Genomic DNA, 27,821 nt, shown 5'->3' with positions numbered 1-27,821 from the left:
AGACTGTGGGAAGTCGTGACGGCCATCATACACATATTTTACACGGCTTTGAGCAACACGGCCGCCATTGTTTTGCTCGTCTTTTCCCGAAAATTGAAACGTGCAAATGGCGGCCGGACGGCTCGCTGCCTAAAAAGCAAGGTTTTGCGAGTGTTTGTGACGTGCGTTTGTGTGGCTGCTGCTCCGGTGCATCGTCCTCCATGTTTCCAATCATCCCCACTCTGTGCGTCTAATTACCCTCATGTGGCTCACCTCCGCCTTTATTTTGGGGACTTTTTGCCTTTTCGCTTGAAAAAGCTGTTTGTGGCTTTATACTAATGCCAAACACATTCACCCAGAGACGACTCAAAACACCCCTGGAAACAGAAAACTCGATCAATTTCATCATGCATTTAAATTACCGACTGAAATAAACAAGCGATTAAGCTTCAGTCACTTTCACCCTGCAGCTTAAACACCGAGTCGCACAATTTAAAGTCTGCATTGAAACAAAAAGGAGCTCTTAAACGGAGTGACGTCCCTCCACTGATCCACATCACCTGTCTGAAGGCCTCAGGTCAGACCCACAATACAGAATATCACAGGAAACTGTTTTTATCGGTCTTAAGCGTTCTGCAGTCGAACTTGAAGTTGGAACGATCAGTTTTTCCTGACGGACGGAACCAGATAGGTAAAGTTTGAGGTTGATGATGAAGGTGGTCGCTGTGAGACGAGGGACTTTCTAAAACAATCAGATCGATCAGCATTAGAGTTTATGGAGGTGCTGGAAAGAAATTGAAATTGAAATGTTCATTTAAAGATGATGCTTCATTAAATTTAGAGACTATTTTAAAATAAAAAAAAATTCAATGTTGCTCAGTTGCAATGAATCACGTAAACGGACGTTTGTTGCCGCAACTGCATTCAACTTGACTGAAACGTTTTAATTTTCTCATGAACAAACAGTCATTTAACGATTTACACACACACACACACACACACACACGTTGCCGCACCACAAACAGGAGGCTGTTGTTGTTGGCACTCTGCAGCTGTGTGGTTAAGCTATCCCGCCCTGTACCTGCCAGAGGATTAAGCGGTGGACAGCAGCGATAACGGCCACATGATCCCCGGGTCTCTGCGCTCCTCTTATCGAATCCATTTCTCCTCGCTGTGCGTTGGTGGTTGCGCATGGCTGCGTGCGTTTCTCTTCCTCTGTGTTTTTGAACAAACACCATTGTCCTTTGCCTTTCTACCGGCGGGCCGTATAAAATCAATAGACCCTGTAGTGCATACTGAAGAGGCTTTGCATTCAGCCGCTGAGCTTATTTTTAAGATGAGCCGTGCAGTTCAGTGGCCGTCCTGATAAAAAGCTTTCGCAGAGGAAGAAAATCACTGGGGTCTCCGATTGCTGCAGTAAATGGCCTGTTTGAATTGTTCATCATCCTCACATTAATGCTCCGACTGCAGCTGTCGGGGCTCTTTAAGGAAGCTGCCGCTGTCCGGGGGCATGGCTATAGGGGCTGTGATAAACATCTGTAATATATACTTAGTGTGGTTTATGGCTGGAGCAAGAAAAAATAAACTTTGATTTGAAGGTGAAGAAAGCTCCTAGCGCTTTTCCACCACTGCCGACTCGCCCGATACCTGGTACTTTCACGGTTCCTCCTCGACCGCGGTTTCCAAGCTTAGCTGAGGCCGTTGCAGGTCGCCGATTGGCCGGCGCGTGGCGACGCACTTGACGCAGGAGAGCGGCTCGTTCACCCGGTCGTTTATAAAACCTGATGAAAGCCAAGAACGCTCACAAAGAGAGATAGACGCACAGAAATAAACCCTTTGCAGATGTTTCTTTGTCTGGTGGCCAACCGGAGGATTCAGACCACGGATACCACCGGTGCTTCGGATTGACTGGTCTCCCTGTTAACTGGTGGAGGGCTTCCTTGTCACACCAGATGTTAGAAACCCCACCAAAATCCATAGTGGTACTGGCGAACGCCGTTTAATCAGCATTGCCATTAAAGCTTAAAGCATCATAATGTTTCTTCATCCTAATTTAACATCAGCTGCTAAAAACACCCGGTGGCAGAAGTCGGTCACCAGTTAATAGCGGCACCAGTTAGATCGAAACACCGGGCAGTGAGGCACGTCTTTGACAATAAAATATGATCGTAACGATCCACCTCTTGGAATATTAATAACTTCAGCTGATGTCCAACGCAGAGTTGTAACTCCACTCTTTCAAAATGCAGATTCTGTCCGGGGTGATTCTTTGTGCACGACGACTCCGCCCACGCCGGAGTCGAGTCGAGACGAGGCGAGTAGGTACTAGTGGAAAAACGCCATGTGTGACCTCACATAAAACATATATAGAAAATAAAACGTTTTAGGGTCACGTGACTCACATTCCAATAATAGTCACACAAAGCAATGTTTATTTAATTGATTGTCTTTTGCTTAAAGAGACACATGAATGGAAAAAAGCTGAACACAATACCGTCAAAGCTCACGTCTGCAGAAGGTTCATTTCTAGTTCATGCTGCAACATTACTGAAGAGCTGTACTTTCCCACCGCATTATGTATATATATATATATATATCTTCCTTTCCTCTTAAACCTGACATTCCTGCAGCTTTTCTATTGAGCGCTTCTCAAACATTCGCTGTCAGACGGTCAGATTTCTCAGAGAGGAAGTATATTGTTCTTTAAGCCTCCGCTTGGCACCTCAGTAACACACAGGCATGCGCACACATTGGCAGGTTCCCGCGGCTGTTAGCTGGAGAGCTGGCGGTCCTGCAGCGCGGTTGGGTTTACCACAGCGAACAAGACCATCGTGCTCATCAAGACTTTGAAAGGCTGCGCAGGTCAAGCCTGCAGAGCTTCAGGCCAACAACCCAGATCTTATCTCGTCAGGTGGAAATGCCATTTTTAGGTCACGTTGTATTACCTTACCTTGTTTTTTTAATTTTTTTTTCTTCCCACTAATTCCTCCATATGGAGTATATGTGTTCTTTGAACCATTTTCTAAACATCTGGACTGTAATTATCTTTAATTGCCCTTGTTTCGGTAGTAATGACAGATGCATCGTGAATGTCAGGCTGTGTGTGATGTAAAGCAGTTAACATTCATGATTTATGATTTATGCAAAGCCGAGAAAAAGAAAAAAAAAACTCCCTATGAATGAGTCCACACTCATAAAAATGGGGACTTTTTGTTAACTGAAGCAAAGTTTTAGTTTTCGGTTCAGGTTCACGTACATGATTTCTCTGCACCGTCTCTTGGAAGCATTTTGCCTCGGGATGAAAATGTTGATTCGAAGTGAGATTAAAGAGGAAGTAAACGCCACACCTCAGGGACAAACCTTCAAGTCTACAGAAATCGGCGTTGCTAATAATAAGCAAAAAATATATAAACCCCGCCAACAACAAGGGCATCCGGTACAACGCAGGTTGATCTCAGAGAGATTAAGGTTACACAACAGCAGTGACGAAACAACGGCCTCCTGCTGTGCATACCAACAGCGCAACGGCAGATAACCTTGGCGATGCCAGATTTATGTTCATATCACACCTTCTTAAGTACAATGGAAGATTAAAAAGGGTATTTATCTCTTAAAATTGTGTTTTCACAAGTTAGTAAATCATCTCTGAGCTCAGGAAGGGAAGGTCGGAGGAAGCAGGTCTTCAAACTGCACTTTTCTGAAGAATATAAGACTTGTGTTGTGTAACTATGAACCTTAGAGTCACTAAATCTCTCTCTCTCTCTCTCTCTATATATATATATATATATATATATATATATATATATATATATATATATATATATATACATATATCCTATCTGGACACACGTGACTAAATTGAAAACGGCGACCTGGAACATGAGTGAATGGATGGATTTCTGTAAGTCAATCAATCAATCAACAATCAGATAAATATTCATCTTCATTATCACATCGTCAACATTATTATGAGTTGCTTAATAATTTTTGTACTTAATTATTAGCTGAGAGCTAAACCTGACCCGATACCTGAACAGGCTACAGTATTTCCGTACACGTCGTCATTAATTTGAAAAATGCTGCGTTGCGTCGGGACTCCGCCCCCCGACGGCATTTCAAAACAACTCAACTAAAAAGTTTGTACGAGAAAACGAAAAGCTGTTTTGCATTCAAGCTTCTGCCTTTAAATAGCATTGTATCACCTGTCAAATGCTAAAACGCTAAAAGATGGAGCTGATAGATATCATTGAGGCTCATTTGTAGCTTTTAATTTCTTCCACAAGACGAGCTTGTTTAACCTTAAAATGCACCGACGTTCACGATAAATCAGAAGTCCATTCAGTTACATTAAGACCTGTTATTTATCTCTGTTGATTTTTGCCACGTTTGAGCAAAATCCTACTGCATCGCTCTTCTCTCTCTTTTTTTTTTTTTTTTTTGCAAAACAAATGAATAGTGAGACTCTGAAAAGGGACGTCTTCTATTAAATCCTCACTGAGCGGAGGATCATTCACCGACACACAATACGTGAGCGCCACCGCTGCTCTGCTCTCTGTTAAATAAAAAAAACCGAATCAATGTACTTTATGTCGCACGCGGCAGAGATTCAATCTCTCAGTGAGTCAATCTCATCCTCCTCATTTCCTCAGTGGTTTCTCCCCCCAAACGGACACCTTTGGTGGGAAAGGTCAGAGGCGAGGCTTTGCTTTTATAATGTGCGAAAGATTGCATGTGTGGCCGCGGCAGGTTGGGCGCTATCGATGTGTGCGTGCAGCCGTGTGTTACCGGAGCAGATAACACCGCCCCCCCCCAGGAAGCTCGTACATCACGCCACCGCCGCCGCAGCAAACAATCTATGAGCTCCGTGGTTCATCTCGGTAGTTCGTATCTGAAATCGCTGGAGATGCCGGTCGGTGATGGCGCGATCGCCGTTTGAAGTGGGATCGGTAGCGGCGCCGCTTCAGGAGGGTTTTCACGTCGCGGGGCGTGACGGGGCAAAAATTAAAAGTGACGTTACAAGCAACCCGGACTGTGTTTCCAAACCGGGAAGGACAAACGAGTGGTGTTGGCCGGTTCAGCGTTCTCCGCTGCCCAGACGGTACACAGTGACGGCGCTGTTCCAAGGTGATGGAGTCACTCCTCTGACCTCTGGGCGCGACGCTTCACCTCCATTTTGCTCCGGTCAATTCTTTCTCTTGCCGTTTATGACGGTGTGAATGTGGCGACTCGAACGCGCTGTAAACACAGACAATGAAAATGGATCCCATCCAGTCGAATTGATGAAATAATGTCACATTTTCTTATTCAGGAAGCAGCTTTCATTCAAGTGTTTCACTTCAAAGTCAACGCCGTAGCTCAAGTCTTTTCGGATGGAGGATTTATAAAGAGACAAAATGTCTCTTTTATGGAATTATATTGGAGCACACATTTTTTTTTCACAGACTTTCTAGCTGAGGAACTGGAAAGCAACCAATAACACAGGAAGTAAAATGTGTGACAAAATCATGATGGAAAACAGAAAGAAATGGCAGTTTGAAGCTGATATTTGCTTTAGAGTGAATAGTGAGGCTTTAATATGAATTTATTACAGTTTGCAGGGAGGAATCACTGCGTTAATACTATTGCAACTTGATTATTACTGATTTTCGGCTTGATTACAGACTTTTTCAATGTTGTTACAATATTAAAATATCATTTCTAATAGTCCGCAATCAATAAAATGCACAATGAGCTTGTTTTCTTGAATTCCGGGTGTTTATTTGCTGCTGCTTTTATACCAGTATTATTGTGATTGAGGATACCCCCATTGCCGTTGTTCTGTAATTTATTGTCCGAGCAGTAAAATATAAACTCAATTGATCATTTTGCCTCTCTAGAGAAGCTAAGAGACTAAATTCGCTCGGCAAATTCCTCGACTCCAAATGGTTTTGTTTGCTGTTCGTATCTGCCAATTGAGTCGCATTAAGTTTGATCTTTTTTTTTTAATTATTTCTACAACTTCATAAATATTTGATTCCAGTAATTGTTTGCCACTAGTGAGTCTTCTGTTAGCATTTAGCTTTCCTCTGTTTCCCAATTAGTCATGCTAACGACTTTACAGTGTGTGTGTGTGTGTGTGTGTGTGTGTGTGTGTGTGTGTGTGTGTGTGTGTGTGTGTGTGTGTGTGTGTGTGTGTGTCATGCACAGCCCTTGTTTGTGTGTTTGTGATACAAACAGTGGAGAAAAGAGCATCAGTCAAAGTCGTAGAGGAGAGAGAGAGAGAGAGAAGAATGACAACTTCATAATTAGCGCTCACATTTCATAGCGTAAGGTAAACTGTGGGGGGGGGGTGAGGAGGGTGGGGGGGGGGGGTGGGGGGGGTGAGGGGGGGACAACCTCAATTCGCCCGCGGTATTTCCGACGCAGCAGATGACTCAGATGGTTGAACCCCTGCTGACATGGCCGCTGGTCCCGTGTCCGGTGATATCGCCACGGATAAAAATGGAAAACACCGACACCAGTCTTCCTGTTCCCCTTATACCCCCCCCCCCCCCCCCCCCCCCCCCCAACCCCCACGCCGCCATCTTCCCAAATAACTGCAAACAAAGCCTCCTGTTCCTTCCTACAGCACCCTTCCCTCCCTTCCCCTTCCCTTCTCGGTGTCACTCCACCTCACCCGTCGCTAATTCACTCCGTCGCTCATCAGCTCTTCTTCACGTGTCCTGATTTCCTGCTCCACTTCTGGACCGCCGCCGGCGTAACGTTACTCCCGCTTCTCTCGCCGTCTCCTCCAGCGACCTTGACTCTAACCTCGCCGTCCATCCCCTTCCCTTCTTTCTCTCTCCCGCAGCAGCCGAGATGGCAATGAGCAGCACCCTCAACGCCGACGCCATCAAGAAGGCCGTCAGCGCATTTGCAGGTAAAGGCGAGACGACTCGCCGCCTCGCCGCCTCGCCGCTCTTTGCGACGCCGAACAGGCGAAACATGAGGCGGTTCATGCAAAACTGGTCAATGCAGAACTGGGAGGTCTGCAACTCGCAAAAATAGACAACTGCCACCCGACAAGTCATTCTGTGAAACTTTTACGACACAAATAAAACGATAAAAGTGAATAACGAAAATGCCGCTTCCAATGATTTATTCGGAAATAAACCCAAATAAAGCCGTCAAACTGCACCGTAGATTAATCCGGATCAAGTGTCTTGAACCCGTAAGTCATAATGTGTTGGTGCGCTTCCCTCCAGGGCAGCAAATTACTATTATTTATTTATTATTGTGGCAGTAAAAGTAAACCATTAAACCGAACCAGAGCTGAGCAAGTTGCACAAATTGATTCATGTAGATTTACTGTCATCCCCCCCCCCCCCAAAAAAAAAGTCTTAACGTTCACCATCAAAACTCCGCGCCAAGCATTTGTCTCATTATCTACCATAGATCACAGTCGTGATTAATCTTTGAAATCGTCGAAGCCTTGCACTGAACGAGTTCCTTCAACAGATGAAAATTCAGGAAGTAGAGATAAAGTAGAAAGTAGAAAATACATTTGCAAGGTGAAAGAAAGCGGCTCCCGTCATATTGTGGAGGTCTGCTTTTACAGCAGCGGAGGCACAGTGAATTTAAAAAGAAGAAGAAGAAAGAAAAAAACCCATACATAATTCATAAAGCCGACAAAAAAAATTACATGTAAAATGGGATGTTTTGTCCGTTTGAGATGCTACGCCGCTCACAATACTGCTGTACTCATGAATCTTATTACATTAGCCTCTGCCACGACGGAGAAAGCGGCGGTTAGTGGCTCCGAGCAGAGCGCCACCGATTCTAAAGCCTCGTCGCTGCTGAATCGTTCACAAGAATCCCAAAGTAAATTGATTCGGGACATTGCCAGTTTTTTTTTTTTTTTTTTAAACTGCAGTGTAATTCCTGTCTCATTGTAAACAACACAAATACCCACTGCTATTGGCCGTCTCTTACCAAAGCTGCCGATTGAGCCTCGTCGTCGAACCGCCAGTTTTGTTCACGTTGAGTCGTCTGACGTTGTTTTCAAACCCAGGCAGCAAAAATATATATATATAAAAAACATTTTTTGCTGTATATGTATAGACCAAACTGCATATTTTACCTTTAGTTTCAATACAAAAAAAGCTCCAGGGGCATCATTGTTTTTGATAATAATAATAATAATAATAATAATAATAATAATAATAATAATAATAATAATAGTCAATATGCAGCAACATGTTAATGATGTTCAAAAAGGAAAAATCACACTACTTAAGTTTGTCTGTCTTATTGTTGTATCTCTTACCTTCATGAAAAATGGGAATTTACAAGGAAACAAATGGATTAAAACAACACAAACAAACAAACAACAATTATACATGGTATAATGTGCAGTGAAGAGTTTTAAGTACCTGTTGCACCAAAACAAAAACAACAGTTCTTATGGGATGGAAGAATATAAACAAAGATAGCACATCATGTAGCACACAGAATAGAACACGATATGACCTTAACAATAATTGATAAAAAAAGAAAGATAAAATTGAGGCGCACGAAAGATAAAAGATAAATAAAGATGATTTTGAGTTTCAAATCGTGCCGTTTGAACTGAATTAGCAAACGAAGGCTCATGAAAGTTGTATTGAATAGAAAATGGCAGAACTCAAGAAATGTAAGATTGCAATAAAATAAAAAACCTTCATTTATGCAGTTTTCTTTATTTCTGACGTATTTCTGAAATATTTGTTTGCAGCTCCTGACAGTTTCGACCACAAGAAGTTCTTTGAGATGGTGGGTCTGAAGTCCAAGTCCAACGACGACGTGAAGAAGATCTTCACGGTGCTGGACGCCGACAACAGCGGCTACATCGAGGAGGAAGAGCTCAAGTGAGGAAAAAAGACGTCGCAGCGATTCACCCTAAGCAAAAAAAGAAAAAAAAACGAAAAGAAACCGCTCTCCGTGACACATTTCCTGTCTGCTTTGTTTCCTGCGCTCAGATTCGTCCTGAAGGGTTTCGCCAAAGACGGCCGGGACCTGACGGACAAAGAAACCAAAGCATTTTTAAAAGCAGCCGACAAGGACGGCGACGGCAAGATCGGCGTCGAGGGTAAACACAGATTCACTCGGGCTTGTAGATTAAAGTGTGGTGATGGTAGTTCTCGTGGTCGTACTGGAGGAGTGACGACTTTGTGCAAACTACCGGTCTGGACAATCGTCACGTTTAGAGTTTTGAGAATTTTGTCAACATATTTGGCTTTTAAGTGTATTGGAAGAGGAATTAGTGCAGATTGTGGGTTAGGGCTAGAAAAACACAGTAGTGTGAGTTTCCATCAACATTTTGGCGTATTTTGCTGAATGAAACGTAGAATTTTGAACCGAACGCTTTAATCAATAAATCAGATAGTCGTCTGCGCGGCGACTCTGAAGTGTGTGACATTGCAGGCTGTGAATCGAAACTTTAAAACGTCGTCAAACACTTGTCCGTTTTTTACATTTCTAACACTTTGAAGACAAAATATTGATACCCGGTCATAATGTTATGGCTAATCGATATACAAACCAGGAAATTCAGTACATAATTAACCCTCTGGGGCCGGCGGACGCACCGGTGCGTCCTCGTCACATGACCGTTTGAAAAGGCAGTAGCGTCACAGCACAGCGTCGTCTGGTCCAGTGTTTCAATCCGTGTCGAAAGTGCAGATATAAAACTACAAGCTCGTTTTTAAAATGATGTTGATCGCCCAAATAAAATGGAGATATGAGGAAAAATATGTGTGACCTTTTATAAATAGTTTTACAAAAACGCCTGAGGCAGTGCTTCTATTTCACTGTAAATATCTGTACAGAACTGTTTTTTCAGTCCTGTTTTGATCAATTTGAGTTAATTATAGTTTAGATTTACTTTACAAGTAAACAAAATGATTCGTTAACCATGTCTGTGACTTTTATAGTCAATAAATCTATGTTTTTACCACCCAAATTTGTAATTTTATGGTGTTTTTAGATCCACTGTTTTAATACAGTATGCCAAAGTGATGAAATTACTTCAGAAATGCATTTATGAGGTTGTCCTGAACAAAATGACACCAAAAAATGGCAAGGTTTAAGGATTTTATATCTGAGATATCAAGGAAAAATCAATTGTAGTGAAAAACGGCACAAAATGCTTCAGGCCCCGAAGGGTTAAAGTAAATAAAAAGGAGTGCATGTAGTCGTTTAAAGGCAAGTGCATGAGAGTTGGTAGCAGACAGTTATACAGAAATATGACTTTAAGGGTCTTGTTTGTTTTTTTGGGGGGTATTTGTTTTGCTATTTGTTTACTCAAGTGATCTTCACATTATCAGCATTAACACAAGTTCATCTTTTGTTTTTTTTTCCCTTGTTCTCTTGCAGAATTTACCGCCCTGGTGAAAGAATAAAATAGTCACTTATTATAATGGAACATCGCCTCTTAAACCGACACGACATCCCCCCCCCCACCCCCCTCCACCCCCCTCCACCCCCTCCCACCCCCACCTGCTGCCCTTCTGCCCCCCCTCACCAACTCACCCCGCCTCTTATCAGACTAAAGCTACAATGACTCCTCCTCTCAACCTTTCCTCTCCCATCTCCACCCCTAAATGCCCCCACCCTATTTATTTTATCCCTTTTCTACATATTCCTTTGTTTTTTCTTTCTTTATATATAGATACATAACACGCCTGCAGGAACAAAGCTCACATTTTAAACCATAAGTTATATATATATATATATATATATATATATATATATATATATATATATATATATATATGTACACACACACACACACAAAAGCAACAACAGATTATAGGAGAAAGGATCTCATTTCCCTCCCGTATCTCAGACTTCTGCCCTCCTTCTATTCTGTTTTTCCTTCGCCGGTGCGACGTCTCCCTTTGCATCTTTATTATTTTGTCTTTTCCGTCCCCCACCTTGTCTCTGTGCCCTTAATGGACCCCCTCTCTACCTCCTCCACCTCATCCGTCCATCCATCCATCCATCTCTCCTCTGGTAATGAGCTGTTGTAAAACACACCAAAAGAAGAAAGGAGTCAAGCTGTGAAAGAATTAAATAAAACTGGAAAAAAAATATAAATAAAAATAAAAAAAACAACCCAACAAAGCCTGGAGTCGCCTGAATCTGTTGACGCTTTTCTTTGATGTGGCTCTTATCTGATTTTACGCCGTTAATCCCGCCGTCCCTCTTTCTGCCCGCCTCCTTCTGTCTCACTCTTGATTTTGCTTTTCAAACCGAAGCAGATTTAACTGAGGCGAATCGTCGGGAGCTTCGCAGTGTATGAAGAGGTGTACTAGAAGGCGTAAAATCCGCCCTGGGTCTCATTTCCAATTCTGCTGTTTCGGCGCCAAACAGGGGAAAAAAAAACAAAACAAACTCAATTACGCAATTTACAGATCACCGAGGAGCGTCCCTCTGCCAGGAGGAGCGTCGCGGACGGCGCTGAGGATGTAAATTCGACGTCGGAAGAAGAAGGAAGAGGGACACGTTTCTTCAGTCGCCAACGCCGTCTTTACTCAGAACCGCCATCGTGCGACGCCGGCCTGAGAACCCGTCGGGCCATTAGCAAGAATTGGATTCCGCACCGAGGTTCAATTTGGGTTAAGTATGCCCAGCGGGGGGACCCAGACAGGCGCCGCGGGAATCGCGATCTCCTTTTTAGTAGGACATTTTACTGCCTGAGCAAATGAGCGCAGGTTGGGAGCTCAGAGGCTTCGCCGCCGCTCCGACGGCTCGACGAGCAGTAAAGGTCGGCTTTACTCGCCGGGAAGACACTAAAAGAAGTTGAGATTCACGGGAGAGCAGGACTGGCGACATTGTGTTCGACATTCAAATACTGGAAATGAACCACGGGACCCTTGTTGGCTCGTAAAGCGCATAAAAAGATGAATTAGAGATGCATCGGTGGACAAGATGTACATTGATGGAAGCAATAATAGGACGCTTGAAAGGAAGTAGTACATTCCACTAATTTATTGCACCATTTATTACATTCTTTAGAAAAATGATCCTATTTTTTTTGGTTTTTCATAACATCTGGTAAAACTACAATCTTAATCTGAGCCACCTTCCAAACAAAGTACATGTCTAATGTCATTAGTAGGAAATGGAGAAGACGCAATATAAAAATATTAAAAATAAAAACAATAATCAAAATTGGCTTCAAACCTCTGCTCCTGAGATACAAATGACAATATCTTACATGAGTGAAGGCAAATCGTCTCACAGTCGCTATACAATAGACACGTTTCACAGAAAGTAGTCATTCATTTTCCAACAGATTTAAAAATCGCCCACTTGTCATTTCTTGGTGGAAAAAAACACACATTCAGAGTTGGCAAATCGCCAATATCTGGTGGCCACCGTAAGACCCGCCGTAGTGGATTTGCATACCGATCAGTGTGGTGAAATAAGAATTTATTGAGCGGCCATTAGGATTTTTACTACGTTACAAATCAAATGGATTCTGAAATACATCGTCTACGGACGTACTTTTCCCCACATCCTGATGAGCTGACCCCGTACGGCACCGGTAGAACCGGAGACCGTCTGTTTCAGGCTCATGCAGTCATTTGTTCGGGCACAAAGGTTTGGAACCACGTCGGCCAGCGGAGGGACGTCATCGGCGACTCAGACGTGGAGCCGATCTGTCGTCGGTCTTCGTGGGTTTCAGCTTGACTGTGGCGAACGGATTGGTGCCCCTGTGGAATACACCAACGGCGAGGAGGGAGACGAGTTGGAAGAAGAGAAATAAAGAGCGATAAAGTAGGGAAGAAAAAAAAAAAAAAACGATATCAGAAAAGGCCCCGATGGAAAACTGGAGAGTGGCAGTAATGGGTGATGAAGGTCATCACTGTGGAAATGAGCACCACATTTCAAACTGTGACAAACAGAGTAAGCGACAGTCACGGTTTTTCCAAAACGCCCAGAACTGAAATGCATTCAAGCACTCGACTGCACTTCAAACTGTAATGGAAGAAAAGCCTTCACGGACCTTCTTCTCCTTCTTCTTCTCAGACTTAATGGCTTCATGATGTACTTCAAAAACTAGATTGTGCAGGAGGAGACAAGTGGCCGTCGCCGTGGCAACTTTCACAGCTCTTACCTCGGGAAGAGCTCCGGTCGGGATCCGTGTGGCTCCGATCGCTGGAAGAGAAGAGAATGAAACTTCAGGATGGATTAAAGGGACTCAGAAGCCAAGAAAACCATCTTCACAAACTGGAAATCAAAAAATAAGACCAGTAGACATCAATGGAAAAATCTGCCGTCTGACTATGTTATTACGGAATCTCAGCCGACGCTCCCTGGATTTATGACAATAGAACCTTCAATTCCAAAACAAACTCATTCAATAAAAATGGATAATTTCACTTTTTTCTTCTCTTTTGCTCCTTTCTATGTTTCTATACAAACTATTTCCTTTCTCCTCTGTTTCCTCCATAAACACAACCAAGTTACACTTAGTGTTTCATATACAAACACACACACACGCACGCACGCACGCACACACACACACACACACGCACACACATTATGTAAATAGTATTTGAGGCAGCACTTGTTTGTACTCCTTTTGTATATAGAATGTATTGTTCATTTTCACACATCTTTGGAATTGTTTACTGTTTTGTATTGTTTATCTGCACTACCTTAAATAAAAATTTTTTTAAAAAGGGGACTCAGAAGGACTGTGGATGCTTGCAGAGCAGGCGTCGACCTTTGACCCCGTCGGCCTGCAGGTCGGCTCACACCCATAAGGACGATTCAAACCACCGCAAACCACAAACACAAGCGGAACAGTACTACTTGTGGGGTCCGTGTGGCGTTCCTCCCAGGCTGCAGACCCCACAAATGTAGGAAACACAAGAACACACACATTTCACACTTTTTTGCAATAGCAATTTAAAAAGGAGGCAATAGCCGGGACCATGCAGAGACATCTCGTTGGATTAAACCATTAAAGAAATTCCAGCAATATCACGTAAGATGCTACTTAATGCTTTGAATCCACCGATTCTTGAGAAGCGCAGTCTTTTGCTCTCATATAAGCCGTCGTTTTTCTTTTTAATCTTAAGCCCTCGCCTGCAAAAAGCGTCCCTGCATGTTCCCGAGAGGCGATAATGCGATTCGAAGCACCGACTGACGTGCCTGGAGGGGAAATCTACTGTCAGCAGAGCATCAGACCTGTAAGGTCACAGTCCAGCGTCCAGTCTATCAGTTTCCCCACACAGAGTGCAGCATTCACAGGAGGAGAAGCACACACACACACACACACACACACACACACACACACACACACACACACACACACACACACACACACACACACACACACACACACACGACCTAGGCGTCAGCAGCTGGAGCTTCCTCCCTGCATCCACCAGAAGGATGGGTGCGGTGCCATGGAGAGCAGCACCCTCCCTCCACACTGCCCCTGCTGGAGAGATGCTGCACTGTCAGCAATATCTGCTCACACTCCGTCCGTAGTTTTTTGTCTTTATCTCAGTCGTTGCTCATGCAGTCACTGTACCTGCAGTCAGTTATGATTGCTCAGATCAGCCCACGTGTCATAACGTTTAAGAAAACAGCTTGAATAATTGCTGATAAATCTGAGGAATGTAACTTGTTAAAGAACACTAAACAAGACCCAACATGACAATACCACATATTATAATGGTCTTTTAAATAATGGTTTAGCATGCAGGCGATGTATAATTGATGTTGTGTATGAGAATCAGATATTAGTTAAGTATGTTTCTGTGAGCTATATTATGGTATAAAGCAGTTATTGCTAATTGTTGCTCCTGCTACACGTTTTACACAATGATGGATTTATAAATGTGAGTTTATTTCTTCTGCATTAAGCCCAATGAAGCCTTGTGATATAAATATCCCACAAGGCCGAATGAATATCGCCGGAAATGTTTCTTAAAAAAAGACGACTGACGAGGTGAGAGAGGCTCGTACCTTGTTCTCTGGCTTGGACTGAGGCCTTCTGTCAGGAGCCTGCGAGGCTGGTTTCACCTCAGATCTGTGACTTGAGGAGAAGGACTGGGCCGGAGGTGGAGGGGGCGGAGCCGGGGCAGGAGCCGGGGCAGGAGCAGAGCCATAGCTGTCAATTCTCGGTCGGTCAAAGTCGATCATGCTGCTGCTGCTGCTCCGCAGGGTGGAGCGACTGAAACACCCCCCAAAAAAACAACACCAAACTTCAAATAACATTGTTTTCATTCATCTTGATGGCGAATCCTACGTCACAGCTGCTTCACACCTTGTTTCAATCTCTTAATCCTGCAAGACTTTACGTTTGTCACAGTGGAGATTGACGGCTGGAATAGTTTTAGCGAAGCAGCTGCTACGTTTTCCCCTCACAGCAGTGGGTCACCCAAATATCTGAAACAGTTCATCTTATTATTCCAGGCCTGATTTGCATTGCTGACCCTTTTTTTTTTTTTTTTTTTTTTAAAGAGTCTGTCCTAAAACTAAACAAGGACAGCCTGCGGCAGAGCCACTCTGCACTCTGCACCACACTTACAGGTCAATAAAAGCACTTTTATTGTCAATAAAAGCTCGATTTATTCCCTCAATCACTCTTAGTTTGGAATATTGAAGACGCAAGCATTGCACTGTGACTGTGGAGGAGCTGATTGAGTTCCATCTTCCGTTACGGCCTGCGTAGACCGCGGCGGCTTGTGATCCCAGTGAGTTATTCCGATTTAACGTGACTCTCACCTGAAGCTGGGCGACTCTGGAGGATCGTCCACTTCTTCCACATACGAGGCCGGAAACCAGCCCTGCCTGGAAACACAGAGGTGTTGGGTTGAACTCTCGTCTCCTCCCGCTGTACGACAACATAACTGAGGTCACAGACGACGTTCTGTGAGAGTCGTCCTCATTTTGAGCTGACATCTTTTACTCGGACTACAAATACCGTAACAAGGAAAAAATTCAGTATATAACAAATCCAACTAAAGTAGATTTACACTCATGTAATGGTAACAGCATCACATCTCGCCCCGTCACTCTCTTATTTATGAAAAAACTTCATCCCTTGGCTTTTAACTCAGCTTCAGCCATTTTACTGTTGTTATTGTGTTTTATTGTTCGCGCTTTGCTTCAGCTGTGGTTTAAAGTGCTTCAGAAGAGAAGATGAGTTGTGTCGTTTAGCCACCGCCTCCAAAAATACTTTTCCTTTTAGATAAAATATTGACGTTTAGGTGAAAGTACATCCCTCTCACTCTCACATTAATGTTGATAACATGAGGTTTGTTTAAAGAGGAGTCTTGAAGTTGCATATCTATATTTTTGGTTGTTTTTTTACACATCTGGAAGAGGTGAGGAAGACTCTCACCGCGAGTTGTTCTCCGTGCGCCCGTACAGCCAGCCGTTCCTGGGCTGCTGCACCAGCAGGGTGACCATCTGCCCCCGGGCGAAGGGCAGCTGGGTGGGGTTGGAGCCGGGGGGCTGGTGGGCCACCCTGGCCCTCACGGCTCTTCCTCCGGCGCCGCCGGCCACCGAGCCCGCTCTGGAGTGAACGCTCCCCTGTGGCGACGGGGCTGCAGGAGCGACAACGGCCTGTTAGATACAACTGCTTGTGTGGCCGGGGTGGGGCTCTTTCACTCACCGGGGCTCCGGCATTCAGAATTATGAAGGTTTTTACATCAGAGTTTGAATCAGTAAACTCAAATGTCATTATTTCGTGGAAACACGTTGGGGCAGTAACAGACAAAAACGCTGCTGCATGTGACGGACCAGTAAATAAAAATGTGTGCGCAAAATCAAGGATTAGTTGTTTCTGTCTCTATTTTTTTTTTTTTTACAGAGTAATATTAAAAAGAGGTGTGACGTGCATTATAGAGAGGAAAGAAGAAGCAAGATGTGTCATGAATACTCACCACTTGTGTTTTCACTTTTAATTTCTGGGCTGAACATGTGGTGACTGCACTCGTATTTTATTTCGTTAAACATGCGTTAGATTTAAGACACACAAACCACTGACCTCTGGACGGGATCTGGCCGAGCGGCTCCTCTCTGCTCTGTCTCGTCCACGTCTGTAGAAACATCACAAATGCATGGAGACAATTACTGCAAGGGAGGATTTGCAATTTTGTCTGGGAGCTGCAAAATGAGAATAAAAAGCTCAATATACCAAAAAATTAAGTTGCATTAATTAAATATCACAATATATAATGAGGCTGCAGTTTTATACAGCACTTTTCTGGACACTCAAAGACGCTTTACACGACTTTATTCCCTCTATACTTGATGGTGGTAAACTATATTGAATCCACTTTCCCCCATACTGACCAGCCTCCACCCACTCAGCTTCCAAGATCCGACATTACGTTTGGAGCTGCTGTGTTCATATTTAAAGTTATTGAACTTTCCCACTTTAGCTATTTTATACATCTTGGCTATTTTAGCCTCTTCAGCGGTTTCTAGCTGTTTCCCACTGGTGACCACAGTCCCGTAGCTCTGCTTTTCTCTTTGCTTTCTGTTTTGCCTCCTTTTTTCTAAATGTCCTTTTTCTCATTTTTTTCTTATTTGTTTTTTCCCTGTTCGCTTCTAGTGAAAATGCAATTTTGTCAGACTCTGAATAGGCAAAGACTGAGGCTAATAAATGTCCCAGTGATGGAGTGGAGAGCCATACTTTTGCCAGTGCTATTAAATTTTGATTAATATGACATTTTCTCAATTTTGATTATCTTCTGCTCTGCATCAGTGTTGGTATTTATTAGTGTGTTTTCCCTGGTAATTGTGATTCTTCAATGCAATACAGCCTGGTAAAGCATGAAAAACATCGACCGCAAACATTTATCTCAGCCTTATATCCTATTGAATCATTTTTATTCTATTTGTAAATTTCCAGGCCTGATAAGAGAAAGCTAGAGGCCCATGTGTGACCCATGACCTGCAAAAGACAGACATCGGACATACATCCATCCCTCTTCGGCAAGCGTTTTATCACGCATCGTTTACAAGTCTGATCTAAACTCATATATCTGCCTCGACTGGCTCTCAGCGCCTCTCTAATGTAGAGAAGCATCAACACCACGTCCAATACAAACAAACCCCCGATCCATTTTAATCCTCTGACAGTTATTAAAAAAAAAAAGCGTGAGGGATCGTCGGCATGCCGCCTTCCAATAAGGGAACGGACCAGCAGGTTAGCTCCCTGGGGAAACTTTGTTGTTTACGTGAATAATAATTGCAGTTTGCAGATAGTGAACCCACATGATGTCCAGTCGAGAATTTTCAGGAGTGTTGAAGCTGGATGGAAGGTCACCACATGCATTTTTATAAATCTACTTTCATTTCCATCTGTAATCTATAACATTTTTTTCTCTTCAATTTGAAGTTCAGGTTCAATTCTCCCACTGGCGGCTCAAATCAAACCAGGCCACCACCCACCGCCACCACCAGAGGGCGCTCTCGTAGCAGAAATCCCACTGCAGTGACTTTTTATTTCCCCCATAGCACACCCCGTGTTGTGCCTCTGTGCCGGTGTGATTCAATTAACTGTCTCCCTACTTAATGTTTCCTCAAGAAAGAAACTTTGAAATAAAATTGTAAAAGTTAAAGCTGCTTTCCAGCTCCTCGACGCAACCCCCCCCCCCCCCCCCCCCCAAAGAGAATTTAAAACAGTTTGTCCAGAAAACTGATGGGATTACGCCTCACACCAGCTGCATAGTCTTACAGCTGTGGAAGTTTCAAATGCAATCAGGCTGGAAACTCTGAACGGAGGACGCATTTGCGTCGTGAGTCGGTGGCGCAGCCGCAGCCGCAGCCGCACTCACAGTGTTGTCCGGGGCGGCGGGTCGCCGGGCCTCGGGGGCCTCGGGGGCCTCGGGCTGCCTGGTGGCGCCGATCTCCTCCACCCAGACGTCAGCCTTCTGCTGGAGAGTTCCCCCTGTCTGACACACACACACACACACACACACACACACACACACACACACACACACACACACACACACACACACACACACACACACACACACACACACCAAACACTGCATCAATGTTTTTCTGCCGTTAGTAAGTGAGGATTAACACAGTTATCAGCTTATGCTGTTGCAGCTTATGCTAACGCTCATTTGGCAGAAAAAGACGCGACTCGGTCGCACGAATCTGCAGAATCCGCACATGGAAAACGCAACTTGTCGTGTTTTTAATGGAATTACTTCTTTATTTGTGTTTCCTTGAAGAGTGTACCTCGACGTTTGATTGGCTTTGGCTTGTTTGATAAGTCTGCTCCGGATTTAAAGAGAGTCAAACTTCTGCACTATTTCTGCTTGAATGTGAGACGATTGAGGTGAATGAGCAGATTAAAGTGGTGAAACTGTCAAAATAAGACGCTCGGTCAACCAAAGTCAACAACTTCCACCTGTTTTTTATGAGATAACAACTCATCTCATCACTTCCTGTGACTTATATGTTTGATACGTCGAGAACTTTACAGTACGGGTTCACAAATGTTTGTGAGAAAAATACATCCGACCTTTATCAAAGTAAAAACAAAGGGTCTTTCAAATTATTGCGAGGAGACAAAGCTATTTATCTCAGTGGCACACCGGGGGGGAATAAAACATCCATTTTAAAATAGCTGGACTTTATTTGACGAGATTAAATTGTTAGCTTGTGAAAAATAAGCAGCAGTGTTGCCAGAAGTAAAGTCTTTATTTGATACTGATCCCGCGAGCTCGATTTCATCAGTGTGGGTTTAACTGCATTATAACAATATCTTGTGTTTGTCTGTGGAGTTTCAATGGAGTTTGGCCAGTGAACACTTCTAGTCGGGATTTACAAAGTGAAACTTTCTGATTTGTTTTATAATTAATAAAACCCCCATGTTGATGATTTGTCTGCTAACCAGGCAGTAAAATATGGACGATATCTTATATACTTCATCACTATTCACACTGTGGTTTCCTGAGGACAAAGCAGCTGCACTTTGAAGGTACAATTTGACAAAACATTGTTATAATCACTATTTAATTTTTGTTTTTAACTGTACTTGCAAAGTAACAGAAAATGTGAGTGGATGATTAAAAAAAACCCAGACAATCCAATTCAAACAACTTATTTTAGCCGTTATCCACATTTAAAACTCTCAGGTTTTAATACCTGAGAGCAGAGCGCCGCCGGCTCCTCGTCATTCTGTGTCTTTTCTAAAAGATTAACAGCCGAATGAGGTCAAAACGTTCGTTCCTCCTCAAAGGTGAAAGACTTAATTTTTGCCGGAGTCATAAAAATCGATTCCAGAGTTCAAGAGGGCAACCGGCCGCCGTGTCTGTGGCCTGAAACGTTTGACCTCGGTCGTTAAGAGAGGCGAACTCCCCTCGCGGGACCGATAACGCCTCGCTTAACGTTCCCGCAGTATTATAGGATTCTCTGGTCACTTCTATTGCGTCGCCTCTCCGAGTTTCTCGTGCGGCCGATACACCAGTGTTTTTCAACCGCTGGTGTTTCCTCCAGATCTCGTCAGCTGAGCCGTGGGAAATGATCCAATTTCACATTTTTTCTAAAAAAAAACATTTGCTCTCACAGCCGACAGTGTGTTGCAGAGTAATCGTGTATAAATACTCTTCACCACTAGAGGGCAGCACAGAACTTTGCCGGTGAAATGTAAAGTGACAGACGTCAGTGTGGTTCATCTCCACCTCCTGCTACCATCTTGTATCAAAGTACTGTGTCAGTGACAGTGGTGGAGAAGTTTTTGAAAAGGAAGAATGTGACCCAGGATCTCAGCACTTCATCCATCAGGTGAAGAGCCGAGATCCTTTTTTCTGTATGCATTTGATTCCTGTTGATAAAACTTTGATGAGAAAGACTTTATATTGTTAATAGAGGCTACAGAGTTTCACATTTTAACATTTTCGGGTGTGCCTCCAGATTTTTCCAAAGAAAAAAGTGTGTCTTAGCTCAAAAAAGGTTGGAAAAACGCGGGGGCGTTTGAATTTGCCGATACTGCGCAACGTGAGGCGACGGCACCTTGTGCATGAGGAGGCCGACGGACTGGATCAGGCCGCAGTGCTTCTCGGCCACGAAGCGGAATCGCCTCTCCTCCTCCTTCAGAGCCTCCCGGTGGCTCTCCCGCAGGAATTGCACATGTTCACTCCCATTCTGAGGACACACACAGTGGACAGAGCATTTTTAAACACACGGTCTACAGTACAGGGATACACCCGTACAACGCAGCCCTCCTGAATTCCCCCTCCGGGGGTTCAGACGGAGCGGAGGGAGAGGAGGATCACTCTCACCTGGTAGTTTCCTCTCCTCATCTGCCTCTCCGTCGCCGCCTGCTTCTGGGCTTCCACCTCATAGTGGTCCCGACTTCCCTGCAAGAGGATCGATGCCATGTCGCTTTAAAATGTCCAAAATGCTCCCGGAAACTTTTTACCAATCTTCATTTCTCATGACTTGGTCACTTGTTTTTTTGTTGTTTTTTATCCCCCGCCGTGGCCGATAGGCCCCGAAGGGGGATCTTGAAACAGTCTCCGTACGTACGTCCGTCCGTCCGTTCGAACGTTTCTACCTATATCTCGGCAACCCCTGGGCCCACAGTGACCAAACTTCACATGTGGATACATCTCAGAGGGGGAGGGGATACTATGGTGACCTTGACCTAATTTGCATATTAAGTAGGTCACAGGGTCACGAAGTGCTTAAAAACACATTTTGGGCTCTGGAGGCCTAGGTTTTTGAGCTAGGGCTCTGAAATGTTATACACACCTACTAGTACTCTGGGGACACCCTCCAACATACCAAGTGCCCTGACCTTGACCTTGACCTTGACCTTGAAGATTGGTAGGGTCTGAAGTTTGCTCGTCATGGTTGCACAATACATGTATTTTCATATAAACATTTCTCCTCATTTCTCAGCAGTTCCTGGGCCCACAGTCACCAAACTTCACACATGGACACTCCACCTGGGGAGAAGGGGCACCATGGTGACCATGACCTAATTTGCATATCAGGTCACAGGGTCACTAAGTGCATAAAAACACCTTTTGGGCTCTGGAGACGTATTTTGACATAGCTTATGAAGAAGACCTTTCAGATTCTACATAATGATCTACTAGGACCCATGGAACACCCTCTAGTGTACCAAGTGTGCTGCCTTAGAGCTGGCTTTGTGAGAAAATAGAAAGCCCTCCGGCGGGGGATTAGCCCAGCAACGGCCTTCTTGTTTTACTTTTGTTGGACTTGGTTGAGAAAAGAGGCCGTGCTCTGTTTTCACTCACTGATATGTAGTCTATGTCCAGCTGGATGTTATTTCCCATCTCCTGAAGCACCTCCTTGCTGAACCTGCGGAACTGAAACAAGCAGTGGGAACGATTTACGTTGGTGTCGGCAAACCCTGAAAAAGCTGCTGTCTCTCTCCCAAATCATCCAGATTTCACGACCGTGCCGAACTTTAGCATTAAAATGACACCGCAGCTTCCTCGTGAGTGTCTCAGCCACGTCACACTAACACGTCTGTGGGCACGTTATTAAAACAGACCAAACCCAGGAAAAACAGTGGGAAATAATACAGAGTTACCATGCAAGTTAGAATTGTTGTGTTCTTTAGGAGAGTAGCATGAGAACGCCACGACATCTCAAGGATGTAACTGTAATCCAGGGGTGTCAAACATAAGGCCAGTAGGCCTGCAAAAGGATGCAATATAGTCCATAAACCCATCAAGGAAATGAGAAAAGAAAATTCAATTTGGGACTTTGGAATGTGTTTTGGGACATTTCACTGTATTTTTGCACAAGAAGGTTTTAATTTAAATTGGCTTTATTTTGCGATTACAGTAACTTTCAGTAGTAACTGTTTGAGTTTTGTGAAAATATAGACCTTTTCATCACATTTACTCTCCCCCACAACAAAGAAATATTGGAATTTAAAGGTTATTATAGTAATATTTTACCAGTCTGGCCCACTGAAGATGAGACGGAACTGCATGAGGCCTCTGAGCTAAAATGTGTGACGTAATCCGTCGCCTATTATTCACTAACTGACACGACAGCTGAAATGAGATGTGAAAAAACAAAACGCAGTGATGTGAAGTGTTGACGTGAACTCACCACTCCATCCAGTTCAGTGGTGAGTCTTCGCTGGTTCTCACAAATCTGAATGACGACTTCGCCTGAGAAAAAAAAAAAAGAGGAAACTTTTTGCTCAGATGAGTTCACTTAGTTCACATCAGTCACCAAAGTCTGTCTGCTACAACTCCTCCAGTTTCAACCAACCAAATACTGGCAGCCATCTTTAATCTCGTCCTCCAATTTGGGACTTGGCTCCAGTCGAGGCAGTTTGGACTCGTCCCAGCTTTATTTGAGTCAAGAACCTTTTTTCCAGCTTGACTGCGAATACCTCTTCTAAAATGTGCTCAGACAGAAAACAAAGCCAATTTGACCTCTGGGCCATTTTGGGTTTATTTGGCCCCAAAAGAGCCTCGGTGGCGGCTGCACACACAAAGCACCTGCTCCTTTGATCTGCCCTTTGTAGTCTCGTCACGCAGGCGGCAACTCTGTTCGCTGGGAGTCACAGCTTCTTCGAAACAGTTTTTTCGTGTGTATAATTTGGAAATAACAATTACCCACACCGAAACCAGTCCAAAGTCGCTGTCGTTCAGTGAAACAGATGCATAGTTATGTGACCGAACTGCAAAACAGACAATCTGGGGTCCATTTCTTTATTGTTTTGTGTCGCGTGAAACGACTGCGCTGTTCATATAACCTGAATGTAAACTGAATATGAACACTGTCCTCCCTCCTGATGTAATTTAGCGTTAATGTTTTAGTCATGGTGCCTGAAAATTAGAGCCGATGGAAATAACTGACTGTTTATTTATCCAAAAAAAATTATATAAAATAATTAATAAAAGTGTAAGAAATTTGAACGATATGTGAAGGAACAGTGTTATTATGTCCTTCGATTTGCTTTGAGGATCTTAAGACGTGTTTTTCATGATAAAAACTGAAACAAATTCCACACTATGATAATTGTAAAAAAAAAAATTCTAAGATAATAATAATAATAATAATAATAATAATAATAACAATTATTTTTATTATTATTATTATTATTATTATTATTATTATTATTATTATTATTATTATTATTATTATTATTATTATTATTATTATTATTATTATTATCAATACATTTTTTTAATTTAATTTATTTTTCTAAGTGCTTTGTTCTGTCTTGTTATGTTTTGTGTGTGTTCACTTTTTGGTGCCATATTATGAAATGATTAAAAAAAACAAAAACATGATTGATTAAAAAAAAAAAAGTCTGAAATATTGGTGAAGTTTTCTGGGATTTTATCTGTTCAGGATTCAACTGATTGGTTCAACTCGGCACTGCAGAGCCACGACGCAAAGAAACCGAAGTATCCAGGAATAAATGAACAAGTAGAAATAAACACATCAGTGGCGTTTCCACATGGTGGATCATGGTTTTCTTATTATCCCTGTTAAATCTCATCACATCACTAATATCACATCTGCAGTCGTCCTGTAATATCTTCCCCTTTTACCAAACCCCCACCACTCTGTGAAAATCCCACTTTAATTGTGAGCATTTCCACTGCCGAAACCTGTTTCGACGTCTTTCTGTGTGGGGAAAGCGTGAAGTCAGAGGCGAGAAACGTTTTGAGTGTCTTTCCAAGCTCTTTAACCCGACAGACCTCCGACATTAAACGGTGGGGTTCAGTGAGCGGCTCCATGTCTCCACTCATCTATCATTCATGTTTCCTGATGACGTCTAGCGGCCAGAAACCCGGCGCTGGGAAACGATCCCATCTGGATTGTTAAGTGAACATTGGCTGTGTTCTCTGGGTTCCAGTAGAATCGATCACAACCTGTATTCATTAACTATTTACGGCCTGTTTCACTTATTTACACATCAAATAAAATCTAATCACACACACACACACACACACACATGTGTCGTTGTAAAACGAGCCATAAAAGGATGTCAGAAGGTAAACTTTGCTCTCGCTGGAGGATGTTGCTTGATGTGTTTGATGAAGCCTCATAAACGCCTTGAAGACGACAAAGCGTCGGCGTCGGAGCCGCGTCGGGGTTCGAAGGCTGTGAGTTTCCACGTACCGAGAGAGCGTGACGACGCGGTGTGGAAGGCCTTCTCTCCGATCCGGGAGAGTGCGCTGAAGTAGGCCTCGCTTGTTAGCGCGAACGCTGAAACACACACACACACACACACACACCAAGTGCAATTATGTTGCTACATCGCATTTAATTTTCTGAGCGGGCCATTGCATACAAAGCCATAAATCAAAAAGAATTCAATTATACAATAAGTTTCCCACAAAACAGTTTAAGATATTCGTTCATTTGGAGAAAAGTACTTGGAGTGGATTGTATCACGTGAGCGAAACGTTAAATCCCAGCGGCCTGAGGTACGGTGAGCAAACACACACACACACACACACACACACACACACGCACACACACACACCACCCAGGGCTGTGAGACTGTTGAATGTTAATGAGGGGGAAACTGCGCTGTAGAACTTTAGTAATTTACAAGGAAGCGCTGCTTCAGTTGAACAAACACTGCCGGGTTGTGTTTGTTCCCGGTCTTGGCAGGAGTTCATCAGAATGTCGTAACGCTGTGTGTCGACCTTGGGCACACGTCGGCCAGCGAGAGAGCTCCACAGACGGCACAGAGAGAGAGAGAGATAGACGTCTCATAATCTATATTTTATCTCTGCATGGGGTGTCGATGCTATCAGGAGCTGCGATGGGAGGATTTTATTGTACGTATGTGTCCAGGGCGTTCTCTGCTGTCGCTGCAGCGATTCTGAAATAGATAAAGAGATGAAGACTATGGCTGATGATGGTGTGATGCTAATCCTGGCTGTACCCACGCCAAGACCATGAAATTAAAGCTTCTTTTTTTTAGTATACCATGTCTTCTTTTGCATGCAAAGGTTTTCCTACATGCTAAATTGTACTCAGCTGCCATACTTTGCTGCTTCTACATAATAGAGCGACACCAAACGCAAAACCGTTTTCAGACTGGACCTGCCAGAAGGTCGACTAAATGACTGACAAAGTCAGACCGAGATGGTTTTAATAAGCTACTGGATAGAGGCTCTACCTGAGTGTTCTCATCAAATGAGATTGCCTCTGTTGACAAAGTCGTCATGACAACCGGCACAGGGACCTGGTTACGAGGCCATGACTAAGACTATCACACCACCAGGATTTCCCCAAAGCAGCACTTGACCTTTGGACTCGGCTCAGCAGGAAGCGACACGACAAGTTTGTTGAGTTTGCCGCTCTTATTAAAATAAAGGTGGAAAAAGGAGCAAAGCATGAGAAACACAACGGCAAACCTTTCTTTCTTTCTTCCTTTATCTGACTTACCCCTGAAAGCTTGGACGTAGCTGGTTCCAAGAGAAACCAGTTTCTGGAGACTGGGATTGAAGTCGTCCAATAATCTCTGTTTGAAAGAGAAGCAGCACACGCCGGAGTCTTTTAAAAGAGAATCAATAAGAATCATCTTTCATCCAATCTGTATTTATAACCCCCAGCTTCCCCTGAACAACGAGAGCCCGGCACTCAAACCTTTGCAGAAAACTCTCCTTGTATCAGAAACGACATTGTGGATTCACATCACGTTTGCTTGGCAGATTTCATATGTAAGAGTTTCCCTGAGCTGCTTTTCTCAGTTGGAAGGGGAAAAAAAAGCACACAAAAAAAACAACTTTCCTCCTATTTTTTAACAAAACTGGCTGAAACTCTTCAGGACTTTCTTCAAGGGGAAAAAAAAAACGAAATTAGTTTTATTTAATGTGAGTTGCTGGCGAGTCACTTACCGAGTAAATCCCTAAGGTGGAGCGGTGCAGCTGATCACTGTTCATCCCAGACATGTTTGTATCCGAACAGTCGGTGGGAAACCTTGGGCGGGTCGCGGGGGATTTAAATCATACGGCAAAGAAACCCCCGGGAAGAAATGAGGGTGAACAATATCGGAGTGGACGTGGAGTCTGAGCAGAGGAGGCAGCTCAGTGTGGCGGTAATCAACACCGCCGCCGCCTCAGAAAGAGCCGGTGAATTATTAAACATGGCTCGGCCATAAAACACTCTGTGTGTGTGTGTGTGTGTGTGTGTGTGTGTGTGTGTGTGTGTGTGTGTGTGTGTGTGTGTGTGTGTGTGTGTGTGTGTGTGTGTGTGTGTGTGTGTGTGTGTGTGTGTGTGTGTGTGTGTGTTTCCAGCCCTCCATGTTTTATTCAGCACTATAACAGAGGCCTTTTTCACACTGTGGTAAAAAAACAAACAAACAAACAAACAAGTGAAACATGCAGTCCTGTAAACAAGCTAAGATCTTTAAATGTGTGTGTGAACATTGCTGCAGTAGCAACAAGTGGGAAAATGTATTTTGTTTTATTTTATTTTAATGGGATTTGTTGATAATAGGAAATGTGTAAACGCCATTAGTCTTGTTATTTAATATCAACAGTGAGCCACAAGGCCTGGTCTGATTTACAATGGGAGTCCACAGTTCAACCTTTGTTTCCTAAAACAATCAGCCTGCTCACATAAAGTCCTGCTACTGAGAGAAAGTCCACCACTGGACTCCAGTGAGGGATTAATAGCGACAGGGTTGTCAAATTCAGGCTGTTTGAGTCTAATGAGCACTGAAATTGTACATTTTTAATGCAAAAATAGAATGCATCAGAAAGCCAGCGCTTGGACCATAAATTAAATAAAAGTTCGTTTATTACTCTTAAGTTCCCAAATAACTGTGGTAATATTACAAGTATGCCCTATTTTTGACAGGTTGATGCCAAATTCAGGTA

The 27,821-nt window shown here is 43.5% G+C and overlaps 2 protein-coding genes across 2 annotated transcripts; one reads left to right on the top strand and one right to left on the bottom strand.

Annotated features, from left to right (window-relative positions):
* Nucleotides 1–6,816: 6,816 nt before the first annotated feature.
* Nucleotides 6,817–10,376, top strand: pvalb6 (parvalbumin 6; the record flags this gene model as incomplete). The annotated part of the gene is made up of 4 exons (XM_080512157.1): nt 6,817–6,877; nt 8,711–8,843; nt 8,955–9,064; nt 10,351–10,376. The coding sequence occupies 4 exons, from the start codon at nt 6,817–6,819 to the stop codon at nt 10,374–10,376; spliced, it is 330 nt and encodes a 109-aa protein (XP_080368283.1).
* A 2,237-nt stretch (nt 10,377–12,613) lies between these two features.
* On the bottom strand, nt 12,614–26,891 carry baiap2l2a (BAR/IMD domain containing adaptor protein 2 like 2a; the record flags this gene model as incomplete). Its single annotated transcript, XM_080511862.1, has 13 exons — nt 12,614–12,695; nt 13,100–13,140; nt 14,965–15,172; nt 15,727–15,792; nt 16,346–16,550; nt 16,994–17,045; nt 20,989–21,120; nt 21,258–21,335; nt 22,242–22,313; nt 23,071–23,132; nt 25,105–25,191; nt 26,386–26,461; nt 26,838–26,891. 13 exons carry the CDS (start codon nt 26,889–26,891, stop codon nt 12,614–12,616), a joined length of 1,215 nt encoding a protein of 404 aa, XP_080367988.1.
* Nucleotides 26,892–27,821: the final 930 nt, after the last annotated feature.

This window comes from Blennius ocellaris, assembly GCF_963422515.1.
Source record: "Blennius ocellaris genome assembly, chromosome: 16".
Taxonomy (NCBI): domain Eukaryota; kingdom Metazoa; phylum Chordata; class Actinopteri; order Blenniiformes; family Blenniidae; genus Blennius; species Blennius ocellaris.
The sequence above is the reverse complement of the archived record's forward strand: the minus strand, read 5'-3'. Positions and strand labels throughout refer to the sequence as shown.